Raw genomic sequence first — 13,157 nt, forward strand, 5'->3', positions numbered from 1 at the left:
CAGCGGCTGCCGAAGGCTCAGGCAAACCTCAGATGATGGCTGTTGCTGCCCAGGGCCAGCCCAAGGCTCAGGGAAGCTGGGAGTGGCGGCTGCCCAGCCGCACACGGCCAGCCTGAGGCTCAGGCAAGCTGGAGATGGTGACATTCGAACATCCCCCAAAGGGTCCCGGATTGGAGAGGGTGCAGGCCAGGCTGAGGGACATCCCTTCATGCACGAATTTTTTTTTTTTTTTTTTAATATATTTTATTGATTTTTTTACAGAGAGGAAAGGAGAGAGATAGAGAGCTAGAAACGTCGATGAGAGGGAAACATCAACCAGCTGCCTCTTGCACACCCCCTACTGGGGATGTGCCCGCAACCAATGTACATGCCCCTGACTGGAATCGAACCTGGGACCTTTCAGTCCGCAGACTGACGCTCTACCACTGAACCAAACCGGTTTCGGCCATGCACGATTTTTGTGCACCGGGTCTCTATTATATAATAGGCACTAAGTTCATATTTATTAAACACAAGAATGGCTCCATTGCTGCTTTGTATTTTTGTTGTGGTGGTTTGTTTTTTTGTCAGCACCTAAGGCAGATCATCCTTCCACGCATGGTTTCCATGTAAGATTTCTTGTTTCAGGCATCCCAGAGGCCGGCCTGTCCCTCTCCTTGCACACCTGCAAGGCTGCCTGACCCTGCTGGGCACAGATTGTCTCTTCTACCTGGTGGTTCTTCCTCCAATAAATTCATCCTTCAAGACCATCTCCGGGGATCCCTTTCTGATTCTTCAGTTTTTCCCCACTGGGTTCCCACACAGACTAACTGCAACAGTACTAGACTTTCATCATAAGCTGGTGACTTACTCATCTTTGTATCTGCTCCCCACCCCCCAGTCTAACCAGTGCCAGTCACATAGTAGGTCCCTAAAATGTTTGCTGAAAAATGAGCCATTTATAAGTGAAAGTGTTTCTTATCATGTGATACAGCCAAGCACAGGTCATTTTTACTGGATTAACCAGTTTCCTGACCCTTTTCACTGCTTCCCTGCCTTCGGTGCTTTGTGGGAGGAGCCGTGGATTGAAACAGTCGAGGCTCTGCTCCAGTCTTAGCCGTGATAGGACAGCAATCTGCACCATAAGGGTCCTCTCTGACTCTAAGCTGATTCTTGGGTCCCTAGAGAGGCTGTTAGACACTCTGACCCAGCAGGACACTGAGCAGTGGGGACAGCGTTTTGCACCTGTGCGCTGGGGGCATCTGCCACCAGGCACAGGAGCCTGGGAGCACTTGAAATGGGATAGTACAATGAGGAACTGGATCTTAAGTTTCATTTCACATAACTAACCTAAGTGTAAGCAGCCATTTTCTCACCGAAGTCATACTTAAAGCCAGTGAACATTCCCCCAAACATTCTGGAACCTCCTGTGTATCAGGGTGTCTTCCTGAGAGAGGCAGCACTCAGTAGGAGCCAAAACACAGGGTTCTTGAACCCAGTGCCAGCCCCCCCTCCTCTCCCTGGATGCAGTGGGCTAGATGGTAGCTTCTTGAAAGCCGAGATGAAATGTAACAGATAACGATGAGACCACATTGAAATGATAAGTGGTACTGCAAAAGCCCAGGATGCATGGGGAGGGGGGGGGGGGTAAGGGGGAGGGGACCAAGCCTTGGAATGGAGGAAGGCTTTGCGGAGGAGGTCACATTGGGTAGCTTTTGAAGGTGTGTCTGGGAACCACCAGAAGGGGCTGGAGGAAAGGGTATTCCAGGCAGACAGGCCAGGGTTGGCCTGGTACACCGAGGGGCAGGCAGTAAGCCCTCAGGATGACGGGGTGGGGCCTGGGAGAGGGAAGGGGATCAGGGAGCTTGCCCGTGTGCAAGAGCCTAAGACTTGTGCTTTAATTCATGAGCACCAGAGGACTTGTGCAGAGCACTGACTTCCCAGTGTGTTTGAAAGGCCGCTTGAAAGGTGCTGTTCAAATTATTTTATACATCATCCCATTTAACCCTTAAAGCAAAACCACAGGTTTAGTTACAGAGATGAGCATCCTGACACCCAGCGAGGTAGCGTAGCTTGCCCGGGTCACGTGGATGGAGGTGGAGTGGGGATGCCAGACAGGCAGCGGGCCCCGAGAATTCTGCACCTTGTCCTCTGGGCCTGTGGTCACCTTGTCCTCTAGGCCAGCGTTCTGCACCTGTGGGGTGTGCGGTGGGGGCAGTGAACCACTGGTGGTCCGTTAGGTTCGAGAGGTTGGCGACCGCTGCTCTAGGCTGTGTCACTCTAATGCGGAGGACGCCATGAGAAGGTTCCAGAAATACTTGGGGTTTTGTCTGATTCAGGGGATGGGGAAGATGGGGCTGTTGAGGCTGCCGTGCTTTGAGTGGGTTAACTTGCTGAGTGAAGGGTGATGCTAGAAACCCAAAGGACATGCAGAAGCAGACGGTAGCTTTTACGTTTTGCATTTGATACTAAAAGTTAGTCCTGCCAGTGACTGCGGGCTTTAGAAATGCAGGACCTGAGTGCAGGGGCAGGTCCACACCAAGGTGACAGCCTCCAGGGCTCAGAGAAGCAAAACTGTGTCCTGCCCGGCCCCTCCCAGAGACACGGGAGGAGAAGGGGCCCATGGGACCAGGAAGGGGGTGGAACCTTCTTACTCTGGGTGCTTTATAGTAACCGTACATTGGTCTCAATCCTCCGTGAAATGAGACGGATCCCTCTTAACTAAATGTTTTTACAATAATCTAGATTTTGAGTAAGAGTTTTGTCACATTTACCCCAAGGGGCCGGGGATTCGTGAACTGAACTCCTGCCTCTGCCTCTGCCCGCAGGTCGGCAGCCGCCGGGTGATCCAGTATGGGGCCGCCTTCATGCTGGCCTTGGGCATGATCGGCAAGTTCAGCGCCCTCTTCGCCTCCCTCCCGGACCCTGTGCTCGGCGCCCTCTTCTGCACGCTCTTTGGTAAAAGTCCATTTCCTCGATGGTGGGCTGCCCCTCTGAGCCTCTTTTTCTTTGTATGTGCTAATTTTTCACAGAGGTTATGGTGTTTTGCTAAATCTCTTCAGTAAGATTGGAGGTAGCAATGCATTTCTATTTTATAATACAAAAGGATAGACATAGAAAACATAAAAACCTGTATCACTCTTGGAGTTGAATTTATGTTGAAGGTACAACCAAAGGTAGAATATTTAGTCAAGGAAAAATAATATGACATAATCTCTTTAGTTGGTATTTAATTGGTGATTTAACTCAACCTATCTTACCCTCTGAGGGGACTGTTTAAAACAGACCGTTTTTACAGTGGGTCTGTGTGCCATTTAGTTGATGTAGTCAGGGGCCAGCTTTGGGTGGGTTTCCCAATTTAATAGGAATGTTTGCATGGAGGTGTCAAGGGGGAACCCGTGTCCTTAGTTCCTGCTCGGTCTGAAGCAAGCCTTTCTGCCTGAGGACAGTGATGCTTGTGCCTCTGCATGAGCCGAGCGGCCAGCTAGTCACGTCCCCATCCTGTCCTGTCCTGTCCTGTCCTGGTCTTCTGACCTGTTTCTGATGGGACAGAGGAAGGACATTGTAGAGCACATGTGTCAAACACAAGGCCCGCGGGCCAAATCCAGCCCGCCAGGCCTTGCAATGTGGCCCGCACCGCGCTGTCATCACTGCACTCCGCTGTCAGTTTATGACATTGTCAGTTTATGCCTGTTCAGTAAACCATTCGGCCCGTGATTTAGGCTGGATTTTAGATTTTGGCCCCTTCTCTGATTGAGTTCGACACCCCTATTGTAGAGGAAGGACATTGAGTCTTGCCCTCAGCAGCTGTCAGTCATCTGTGCCCCATGCTTATGTAGCGTAAGCTCCTTCCTGGGAGTGACTGGAACTTGTTGTCTGATGTTTTCTTTCCAGGAATGATCACAGCCGTTGGACTCTCTAACCTGCAGTTCATTGATTTAAACTCTTCCCGGAACCTCTTTGTGCTTGGATTTTCCATTTTCTTTGGACTCGTCCTTCCAAGTTACCTCAGGCAGAACCCTCTTGTCACAGGTAGGACAAACGGGGCTTGAATCTTGTGGCAGGGGGCGGGGGAGCGGGGCAGTGGGGTGGAGGGGGGTGGGAGTGGTGGTTGGAACCAGAGCCACCAGTTTACGAACAGCTCACCACCGGTCAGAGAGGACGTAGGAACTTCAGGATTGTTTTCTTTTTCAGCCTTACACAGCCTTCTTTATGTTGATTTCTTTTCTTAAATCCGTAAACAATATCCCCCAATGGTTTCATTGGTCTTCACATTCCATTCTAGGGTGACTTCACTGTATCAGGTTAAGGCTTTTCCTCTGGTTGTTATGGAAGGTATTCGGAGTAGTTTAAAACATTCCTGCACACGAGCGAGAGGGATGTACACTGCGTGGACTGGCGGCCAGAGCCCACCCCAGCCCTCCTTTCCAGGCCAGGGCAGGCTCCTCCTGGCTGACAGTGACCCCGCTGTGTTCTGTTCTAGGGATATCAGGCATTGACCAAGTGCTGAACGTTCTCCTCACCACGGCCATGTTTGTAGGCGGCTGTGTGGCTTTCATTTTGGATAACACCATCCCAGGTATGTGGTACATGTCAAACGTGCTTATTACTTATGTGAGTTACTTTTTTGCCAAATAAATATAGGAAGCAGGCAGAGGGAGTCAGTTCAAAGCCATCACTGGTCAAAACTGTCCTTTCCTTAGTGGTTAAGATGACACTTCCAGCCTTCTTTTATGAAATCGGTTTTTTTTTGCTAATAAACTTACTGAGCTGTTTTCCTCCTTGCTGAGCTACTTTTTTTTTTTTTTTTTTAAATATAGTTTGATTTTTTTACAGAGAGGAAGAGAGAGGGATAGAGAGTTAGAAGCATCAATGAGAGAGAATAATTGATCAGCTGCCTCTTGCACACCCCCAACTGGGGATGTGCCCGCAACTAAGGTACATGCCCTTGACTGGAATCGAACCTGGGACCTTTCAGACCATAGGCCTATGCTCTATCCATTGAGCCAAACTGGTTTCACCTGAGCTACTTTTTAGTGAGATTCCTTGCATGGGGTGAAGTGGCAGTGGGGTGTTCTGGGCACACTCTAGCCCGCCTGCCCCCCTGCACAGCCTTGCCCAGGGCCCTGCAGTTTGATTTCATTGGCAATAGCCTCTGGCACTTCTCCTGCTTGGGGAGCCTGCCCTTTAAATGAGTCCAAGTCCTTCCTAAGGCAGGTGCCAGCCAACTAAGACCAAATGCCACAAGTACAGTGGGCACAGGCTGCTGCCAGGATCAGCGAGTGGCACGGGTTGGGAGGCAGCATTTCTCTAATACCCATAACCCTTGTTTCTCAGCTGGGAGATGCCAAGTATTGGGTGTGACCCAGGGGCTGCTCTGTACTGCTGTAAATGCCACAGACACTCCCGTAGATTTACCTGCCATCAAGGGAGGGGAATGTTTATTTTTGAGCTTTAAGGTCTTGTTGAGATATCTCCCCTCACCCCACCCCCCTCAAAAAGCCTAAGTCAAGAGGACGCTGCGGGAACGGGGATGAACATATACACGAATAGGCGGAAGGTGTTAGAGTTATGAGGGTCAGTAACTAACACCCTCTTTTCTCTCCTAAGTCAGAACTAATCGAGGGAGAGACATATGAGACAGATAGAAGTAAAAGTCAGTTTTGTTACTGAAACACCAGCGGGGTGGAGACATGGGTAGATGTAGGGAAATGCTGAGGACCCTAAATATTGCACCACAGACTCGAGCTCCTCCCCCGGGCTCGGGCACAGCGGCATGTTGTTGCGTGGCCTGTTGTAGCCGAGGGCAGGCAGCAGTGCTCCCCGCGCCAGGCTCATCTGTCAGAGCCCAGAGTGGCCCAGAGTGTTAACCAGTGGAGGTGCATCCTCACAGGAGCAGACAAGTGGGGCTAGCTTAGTGCGCGCGCGCGCGCGCACACACACACACACACACACACACACTAAAATAGGGAGAAGCAGTACAAAACGCAGAATGCCAGGATTGGGGGCTTTGCCACGGCCAGTTGATGAAGGCATTGTGTACAGCAAGTACTCGGGGTCCCATTTTGCAAGCTCAGATTTGCATTTTAGAGAGAGGTTTTTGTTGCTTTTTGCAGTGTTTGGGGGAGGGGGTGGGGACTCTAAAGACTGGACAGCCAGTTAGACTGACAAAGTGACCCTGGGAAGCAATGACACGGCCTGGGCCGGATCCCACAGTAAAAATAGCAGTAAGAACATGCAGCACGTGGAAGGGCAGGGCTGAGGTAAGGGCCTCGGAAGGTCATTTGAACACGGAGCACAAGGAACAGGATGGATCAGCGATTCTTAAACTTCTTAGTTTGGGCCCCCGGATAGCCGAGTGCCGTCAGGGGGTGCTCCTGCAGGTTCCATCTGTGGGACGGCATGTTGGATTCTCCGTTCCTGGAGAACGGCTGAACTAATCACTCCACTGCTCTGTTCCATGTGTGTGTCCCATAGGTACCCCAGAGGAGAGAGGCATTCGGAAATGGAAGAAGGGCGTGAGCAAAGGGAGCAAGGCGCTCGATGGCATGGAGTCCTATGACCTGCCATTCGGCATGAACGTTATTAAAAAATACAAATGCTTCAGCTACTTACCCATCAGCCCCACCTTCGTGGGCTACACGTGGAAAGGCCTCGGGAAGAGCGCCGGCAGCCGGAGTCCCGACAAGGACTTGCAGGCCGCGGTATAGCCGTAGCTTGCCCTGTGGCCTGGCCGCAGTGAGGCATGATCTGTAGTTTCTCGCCGAGTAACAAGCGGTAACATATATGTTTGTGTATCTGCATTTACATTCTGTACCCCAGAGCTAAGACAGTAGCTTTTTTGTTGTTGTTGTGAGTGGTGATCGTGTCTAATATAGTGTCTCACCTCTCTCCTTATTTAAGCCCCAACCCCTTGCCCCTGAGAATGTCCACTGCTGGCTGTGGTCACTGAACTTGAAATTCCCGTCCTCCTCCCGGGGGAGCAGATGTTTGAAATTCCACAGCAGTTCCTTGTTCTCAGCCCTGCTGCCACCACCCATGCTCTCTTTTCTACTGGCCGCCTCCAGGGCAGGGGTGGGGAGCGTCCGGCCTGCCAAGACAACCTCACAATAAATCTAGCAGCTTTTTTCATAGCAACATACATTTTTACTAAGTGAACGATGTCACAAATATCCAAATGGCCCTTGGCAGGAGAAAGGTTCCCACCCCTGGTCTAGGGGCTTCCTGTCCTAGAAGCACCTGGACCTGCTTGGTTGGTTGGTTGGTTGGTTTGTCTGTTTTTATTTGACCTCCGCCTGAACCACAGCGCCCTCCTGTGGTGAAAGGGCACCAGTATCCTCGCATTGTCACAGCTGGTCAACTGTGATTCCGCGTTCCCTGCTCCTCCTGTGGGAAACAGCAGCGTGTTGCTGTACAGACCTGTGTCCCATCGCTTGGGTAAGGTCTGTACACACAAGTATTAGCATGGAAGTGTGTTTTGGGGGCCTGAGGGGGAAGGAAGGAAGTCAGTATCTGACTCTCAGCTGCTCTATCGTGGGGCCACCCTGGCCCCGGCTGGGCCAGCACGTTTCACACTGGCCTCTCTCTCTCCACCAGGAGCTGAGACGCTCTGTCTGGCGCGCCTCACTCCTGGTGGTGCAATGGGAGTGGAGTGCCACACGGGGGCACCAGCCAGACGTTGATGGGTGTCTTGGCTCTGCTGTCATGTGGATGTCAGTTATTGTCACATGTGTCTATAAATACAAGATTTTATTCCTATTTAATATTACTGACTATAGCAGATTTTTGAAATCAGTGTTTTTCCCACATGACCCTGTTACCTTGCATCCCCATTCCTGTGCCCCTCCCACCCCTCCCATTAAAGGAAGAACCAGCATTTGTAAAGCTGTGGACGCCATCAGGGAAGCTGTTGTCATGGCTTTTGCAGGCCAGTAGCCATTTTGTGGTTGTATTGCTTGATACCATGAAAGTGTAAATACTGTAATGCCTAACCTATTTATCAAAACTAACTACTGGATCAGAGCCCAGAACCCGCGGCTTTACCTTATACGTGAATTTGTTTTGTGAAGAAGAGAAGCCTGGGCAGGCACCAAACAGCTGCCATGTCGGCTGGTGGGTGTGCCGGTACACCCACCGCTGCGTTTCTGTTGCAAATTGTTTCTCACAGTCAAGATGTAAGGGGACGTTTCGTGGGTTGCCATGTGGCGTGTCCCCGGGTCTTGATCTGGCAGGGGGGTCGGTCAGACCCTTGGACAAACGCTGCCGTTCTTGTTTACGTTCCTGCAGAAGGTGTGGTGAGGAAGGCAGCATGCAGGTCCCCTCTGCCAAGTTCTAATTAAATAACACTAAATTCCTTTTTTGGGGGGGAAACGAAAGAAACTTCTTGGATTTGGTTTGAGGTTTTTCAGCCAGAAAATTCTGAGCTATAACGCAGCAAGCTCACTTCATGAGGTCATGCTTCTCTTCCTAAGCATTCGTTGACCTGGCCGAGGCTTGAATGCAGTGGGCGGTGCTGTCTCCAACAGCAGACCATGAGCCTGGGTTTCAGCACTGTTGTGTCCATCTCGTGCACGTCCTGTCCCCTGGCTGCCTCTGTGTCACCTCCTCGACTCCTGGGAAGTTGGGGGCTTCAAGGCTTGTTCTAGCAAGAACTCTCTTTGGAGCCACTTCATTGTTTTGCCAAGACCTTATTGCAAATTAAGTAAAGAACTTAGACTATCAATTTCATTTAATTTTGTATGTTACTTTTCTTTGGCGTGTATCTGATGCCTAGTTTATTTTGAAGCGCACCCCTTAACCATTTCCATCCCTTGAACTTGGTATGCCCTCCAGGCTGACAGTCCTCTGACGCTGAGTTGCTCTCTGTTCCTTCTATTTGTATTTCTGCTCAGCATCTAAATTTCTCAGCTTTGAAAAATGGGGAAAATGTTACACCTCCCAAAGATTTGCAGTATTCTAGCTCTGTAGGTGAGCAGAAGAACCTAATACCCAAATAAAAGCATCTGGGCCTTCAGTAATTCAGAAACAAACAAGTTCCTTTCAACATAACTTGAGCGGGCTTGTTCCAGAAACCCACTCCCTTCTGAAACCCCTCCTTGGGTCCATTTCAAACCTGCAAGCATTCCTGTGTGCAGGGATGTCTGCAAGCATTCCTGTGAGCAGGGAAGCCCTGCGCCCACACCGCCTTTTGCAAAGAGGGGTTTTGCTCTTCTGTTCCATTGGCCAAGGGAGGGAGTTGAGCCTCAGGATGACGCATAAGTCTTACTACACAAGCAGCACGCACCAACCATTTTAAGAAGTGATCCTTCTGCTAGCGGATGTGGGACAGAATGAGTTTAATGGAGAAAGGCGTGTTCCTCTGCTGCCTGGGTTTGAAGACACCTCCCGGAGGGAGCTTTGGAGGGACACGGTGGCCAGGCATGATCTGTCCCTGTGAACCCACTCAAGTGTCCTTGAGCATGGCATTCGCTTCCAGTTTCCACAGTGACCACCTACCCACCATCTCCACATGTATGTGAACCATTTTGCTATAGAAGAGCAGTGGAAAGTATTTATAAGGACAGTAGATGCTGCCGTATTCCAGTGGGGGTGGGTCATGGGCCCCACCACCGGTTTTGCTAAAACACCTGACATGGTTCACAGAGTAATTGGGAAACAGCTCCAGTCTTTGTAAGCAATTTTCATTCTCATTCTCACTAGGGAATTAAACGCAGGCTCCTCAGTATCAAATCTTTCTCAAGAGGGCATCAGATGTTAACTTTTAGTGAGTTCGTTGTGATTGATCCAAGCAAGGGAAGTGGCCCAGCCAGGTCAGCCACGGTGAAGCATCGTGGGTCCCGATGGTTTCCCATTTTCATGGTAACAGATTCACACACAGGATTTGCTTTATACTGTAGAACACTGACTTCCATGACGACAACGTGGTTTATGCATGAGTATTGCAGTATTTCCATATTAGTAAAATTAACATTTCTGCCCAGGATAAGTTACCGTTTTCCAGGGAGGGAATGATATAATTTTCATGACAATGTCATGTGATGATAGAATTTCTCCATTGATGAATCTCTAGTATGTGTGTATACTTTATTTGCCCATGCGTATATATTTTATGACCGTCAGCTAAGCTGTTATTATCTTAATTCACGTCCCTGCTGAAATACTGGTACTAGCCACCTAGACTTGAAGTTGGCGACTGTAATCTTCCTTAATGTTGATGCCGCTAAGAGAGGCCAGGCCAGAGAGAAGAAGGTGAAAAGGGAGCTGTGGCGGGAACCGCGTTCCAGAACCCGTCCGTCGCGAGGAGAGGCAGCATCCTGCGGGCCACCGTGCTCCGGTGTGCCCATGGCCGCAGACACCAGGCCTGGCGCGGCTGCCCCTGGATACCTGGTGTGCACCCAGCCATGCCTCCTGGACCCCGTGGTGGTACGGACGAGCCTGAGCATGGGCCGCCCCTCGGCTTCGGAGAAGAGCCTGGATTCTCACCTGCTGCCTGTGCTGTGCTCTGTCCGCTTCCGACCTGAACACGGAGAACAGGGCGCCTCCCCCCGCTGCCCGACCTGCAGTCACCACCCGGCAGTGCGAGAAGACCTTGCGTTTGCCAGCGTTTCCGCCCGCGGACCCAGAAGGCACGTCCTTTTCAGCAGCCTCCCCCACATTCCTGTTCTTCTAGGTTGTTCTTGACTGTGCCTCGTCATCACTCTGCATCAGTAACTCCCAGCGTCCTTAGAATCGTGCGTATGAGTTTCCTGGTATTTAGGACACCCTCACCAGCCTGGTCATGTTACTGACAGTTCAAGGTCATGCCCTCCTCCGTTCGTGTGTAACAACCTTCGTGTGATACGTTAATAAGTTTCTGACTGTTCTTAACGCAGTGGGGATGCCTAGATTTTCCTTGAGTTTTCGTGGCTGACTTTGGCTATGTACCTCTTTGGGATTTTGTTCAGTTTTTTTATTTTATTTTGCATACCGAGGGTATTTAGGGTGGGGTTGTTTTTGAGATGTGTAATTCTTTTATGGAGTTTTTAAAAAGAATTTTCATATTGTTTTTCTAACATGGCTTCATTAAACGTTTAAGTATTTTAAAAATATGTAATATTTGGACCAGACGTTGTGAATAATAGTAGAGATAAAGCTATTTTATTCTGTATTTTTAAAACTGTTCTGTACAAATAAAAGCTCTCCTGGGCACAGCTCTGCTGTTCACGCGCCTTCTTCGCTGGCTGGTCTTTAAGATGGTGGTGGGGGTGGAAACGGGCTGATGAAAAGTTCAGTTCACCAGGTTCACAGGCATTATTGTTGGGTGCCCAGGAGATGCCTGGGGAACCACGGCAGCTCCTTAGGAGGGCGCCTGAGGGGCATGGAGACCCGAGGATCGCTGATGCTGGACTTTGGCATGAAATTGAGTCTCTCATTAAGACAGCACCATCTGGAGATGGGGGATTGTTTAGGGGCTGGTGATCAGAAAGCCTATCTGTCCACACGGTGGAGTCCAAGGCTCTGAGAGCAGCCGCGGCCGAGTCAGGTGCACTGAGCAGACAGGTGGACAATGTTGAGATCCAAGCCTCAGAGCAGCCAGTGCGGGCCAGTCATGGGGCATTGCCCCCTCTCCCCAGTGAGGTGTGAAGATGAGTCAGAGGTGCTGCGGTGCATTTAGAGAAGGCGGAGAGCTCCCATTCCCATCCCATCCCTGAGTCGTCTCTGGCAGTTCGGACCGTGAGTGGCCACCACAGCTACCACATTCCCAATATCCTGACCTGTGAGCCGTTGCTAGACAACCTACCACAAGGTGACATTTTTATATGTGTGAAAATAGTCAAGTATTTTTAAAAAGAATACCCATGTTCTCACGCTCAGCTGGGACAATTGCACATTACCAATACTTCACACACCCTACCCCCTATTGTATCCCCATCCTCATCCCCCACAAAGAGAGAACCACTACCTGGAGTTTGGGTTCATTTTTCCCTTGCTTTTCTTCACAATTTTGCCATATACAGGGGATGGCAAAAGTAGATTTACAGTTCATAGGGAAAAATATGTAATACAAGAATAATACAAAATAAACTTCCATGCACTCACCACTGTAAACCTACTCTTGCCCGCCCCTGAATACATATTCCTAAACAACTTACTGTTTTGTTTGTTTTGCATGTTTCTGAATGTTATGGAAAAGGCATGACACATTGTATGTATCATCACATTCCACCCACTGTTGTGAGGTCCATGTTGCTACCTACCTAGAATATAGTTCACCCTCCTTCCCTGCGAGGTAGTGAAATTTAATATAAAGAAAACGATCCTGAAACCGGTTTGGCTCAGGGGATAGAGCGTCGGTCTGCAGACTGAAAGGTCCCAGGTTCGTTTCCAGTGAAGGGCATGTACATTGGTTGTGGGCACATCCCCGGCAGGTGGTGTGCAGGAGGCAGCTGGTCGATGTTTCTCACTCATCGACGTTTTTAACTCTCTATCCCTCTTCCTTCCTCTCTGTAAAAAATCAATAAAATATATTTAAAAAAAAAAATAAAGAAAACGAAGATCACTCTGAAAGCTCGCAGAGAGTGAGCAGAGGGCAGGCCTGAAGAGCCAGGACCAGTGGGTGTTAGGGTCTCCTCCAGCCGCCCTGTCTGTGGAGCTGCGTGTTTGAGGACTGCAGTAACTGAACTTGCAACTTAGGATGTTATGTCTAGCCATTCAAAGGCCCCATTCCCATACTTTGGAGGAAGATCTTAAAAAAGTTCTTCTTCCAAAGTATGGGAATGTAGTCATAGACACTGAGTAGTCATAGACACTGAGGAAAGGTAAACAGGAATGTTTTGCTAAACCTGGTATCTTGGTCGGTTCTGTGCTATCTCAGAAAACCATAGACTGGGTATCTTAGAAACAAACATTTCTCATTGTTTTGGAGGCTGGAAATCCAGGCGTCCACAGAGTTGGGGTCTGGTGAGGACCTGCTTCCTGGTTCGTGACGGCCATCTTCTCGTGGTGACCTCACCTGGTGGCAGGGGCCAAGGGCCCCTCTTAATGACAACCCATTGACGAGGTCTCTGACCTCACTACAAAGTCGCCTCCCAAAGTCTCCCCCTCCAGATTCCATCCCACTAGGGATTAGGTTTCTACATCGGAGTCCTGGGGTACATGGTCAATAGCATCTGATCATAAAAAGGGAGACCGAAGATAAG

At 49.9% G+C, this 13,157-nt stretch overlaps 1 protein-coding gene across 5 annotated transcripts in view; it reads left to right on the top strand.

Moving 5' to 3' along the window:
- The window catches only part of SLC23A2 (solute carrier family 23 member 2), a 120,555-nt gene extending 109,387 nt beyond the window's left edge, over window positions 1-11,168 (top strand). For all 5 annotated transcript variants that reach the window (XR_014795239.1, XM_084886809.1, XM_084886808.1 and 2 more), the window contains 4 exons: window positions 2,808-2,937; window positions 3,874-4,011; window positions 4,463-4,558; window positions 6,457-11,168. Coding sequence is in view for 4 of the 5 variants with exons in the window: in XM_084886809.1 (XP_084742935.1) it covers window positions 2,808-2,937; window positions 3,874-4,011; window positions 4,463-4,558; window positions 6,457-6,689 (597 nt within the window). In the remaining variant the exon portion in view is untranslated. The remainder of the gene's footprint in view (window positions 1-2,807; window positions 2,938-3,873; window positions 4,012-4,462; window positions 4,559-6,456) is intronic.
- Window positions 11,169-13,157: the final 1,989 nt, after the last annotated feature.

This window comes from Pipistrellus hanaki, assembly GCF_964339955.1.
Source record: "Pipistrellus hanaki genome assembly, chromosome: 6".
Classification (NCBI taxonomy): domain Eukaryota; kingdom Metazoa; phylum Chordata; class Mammalia; order Chiroptera; family Vespertilionidae; genus Pipistrellus; species Pipistrellus hanaki.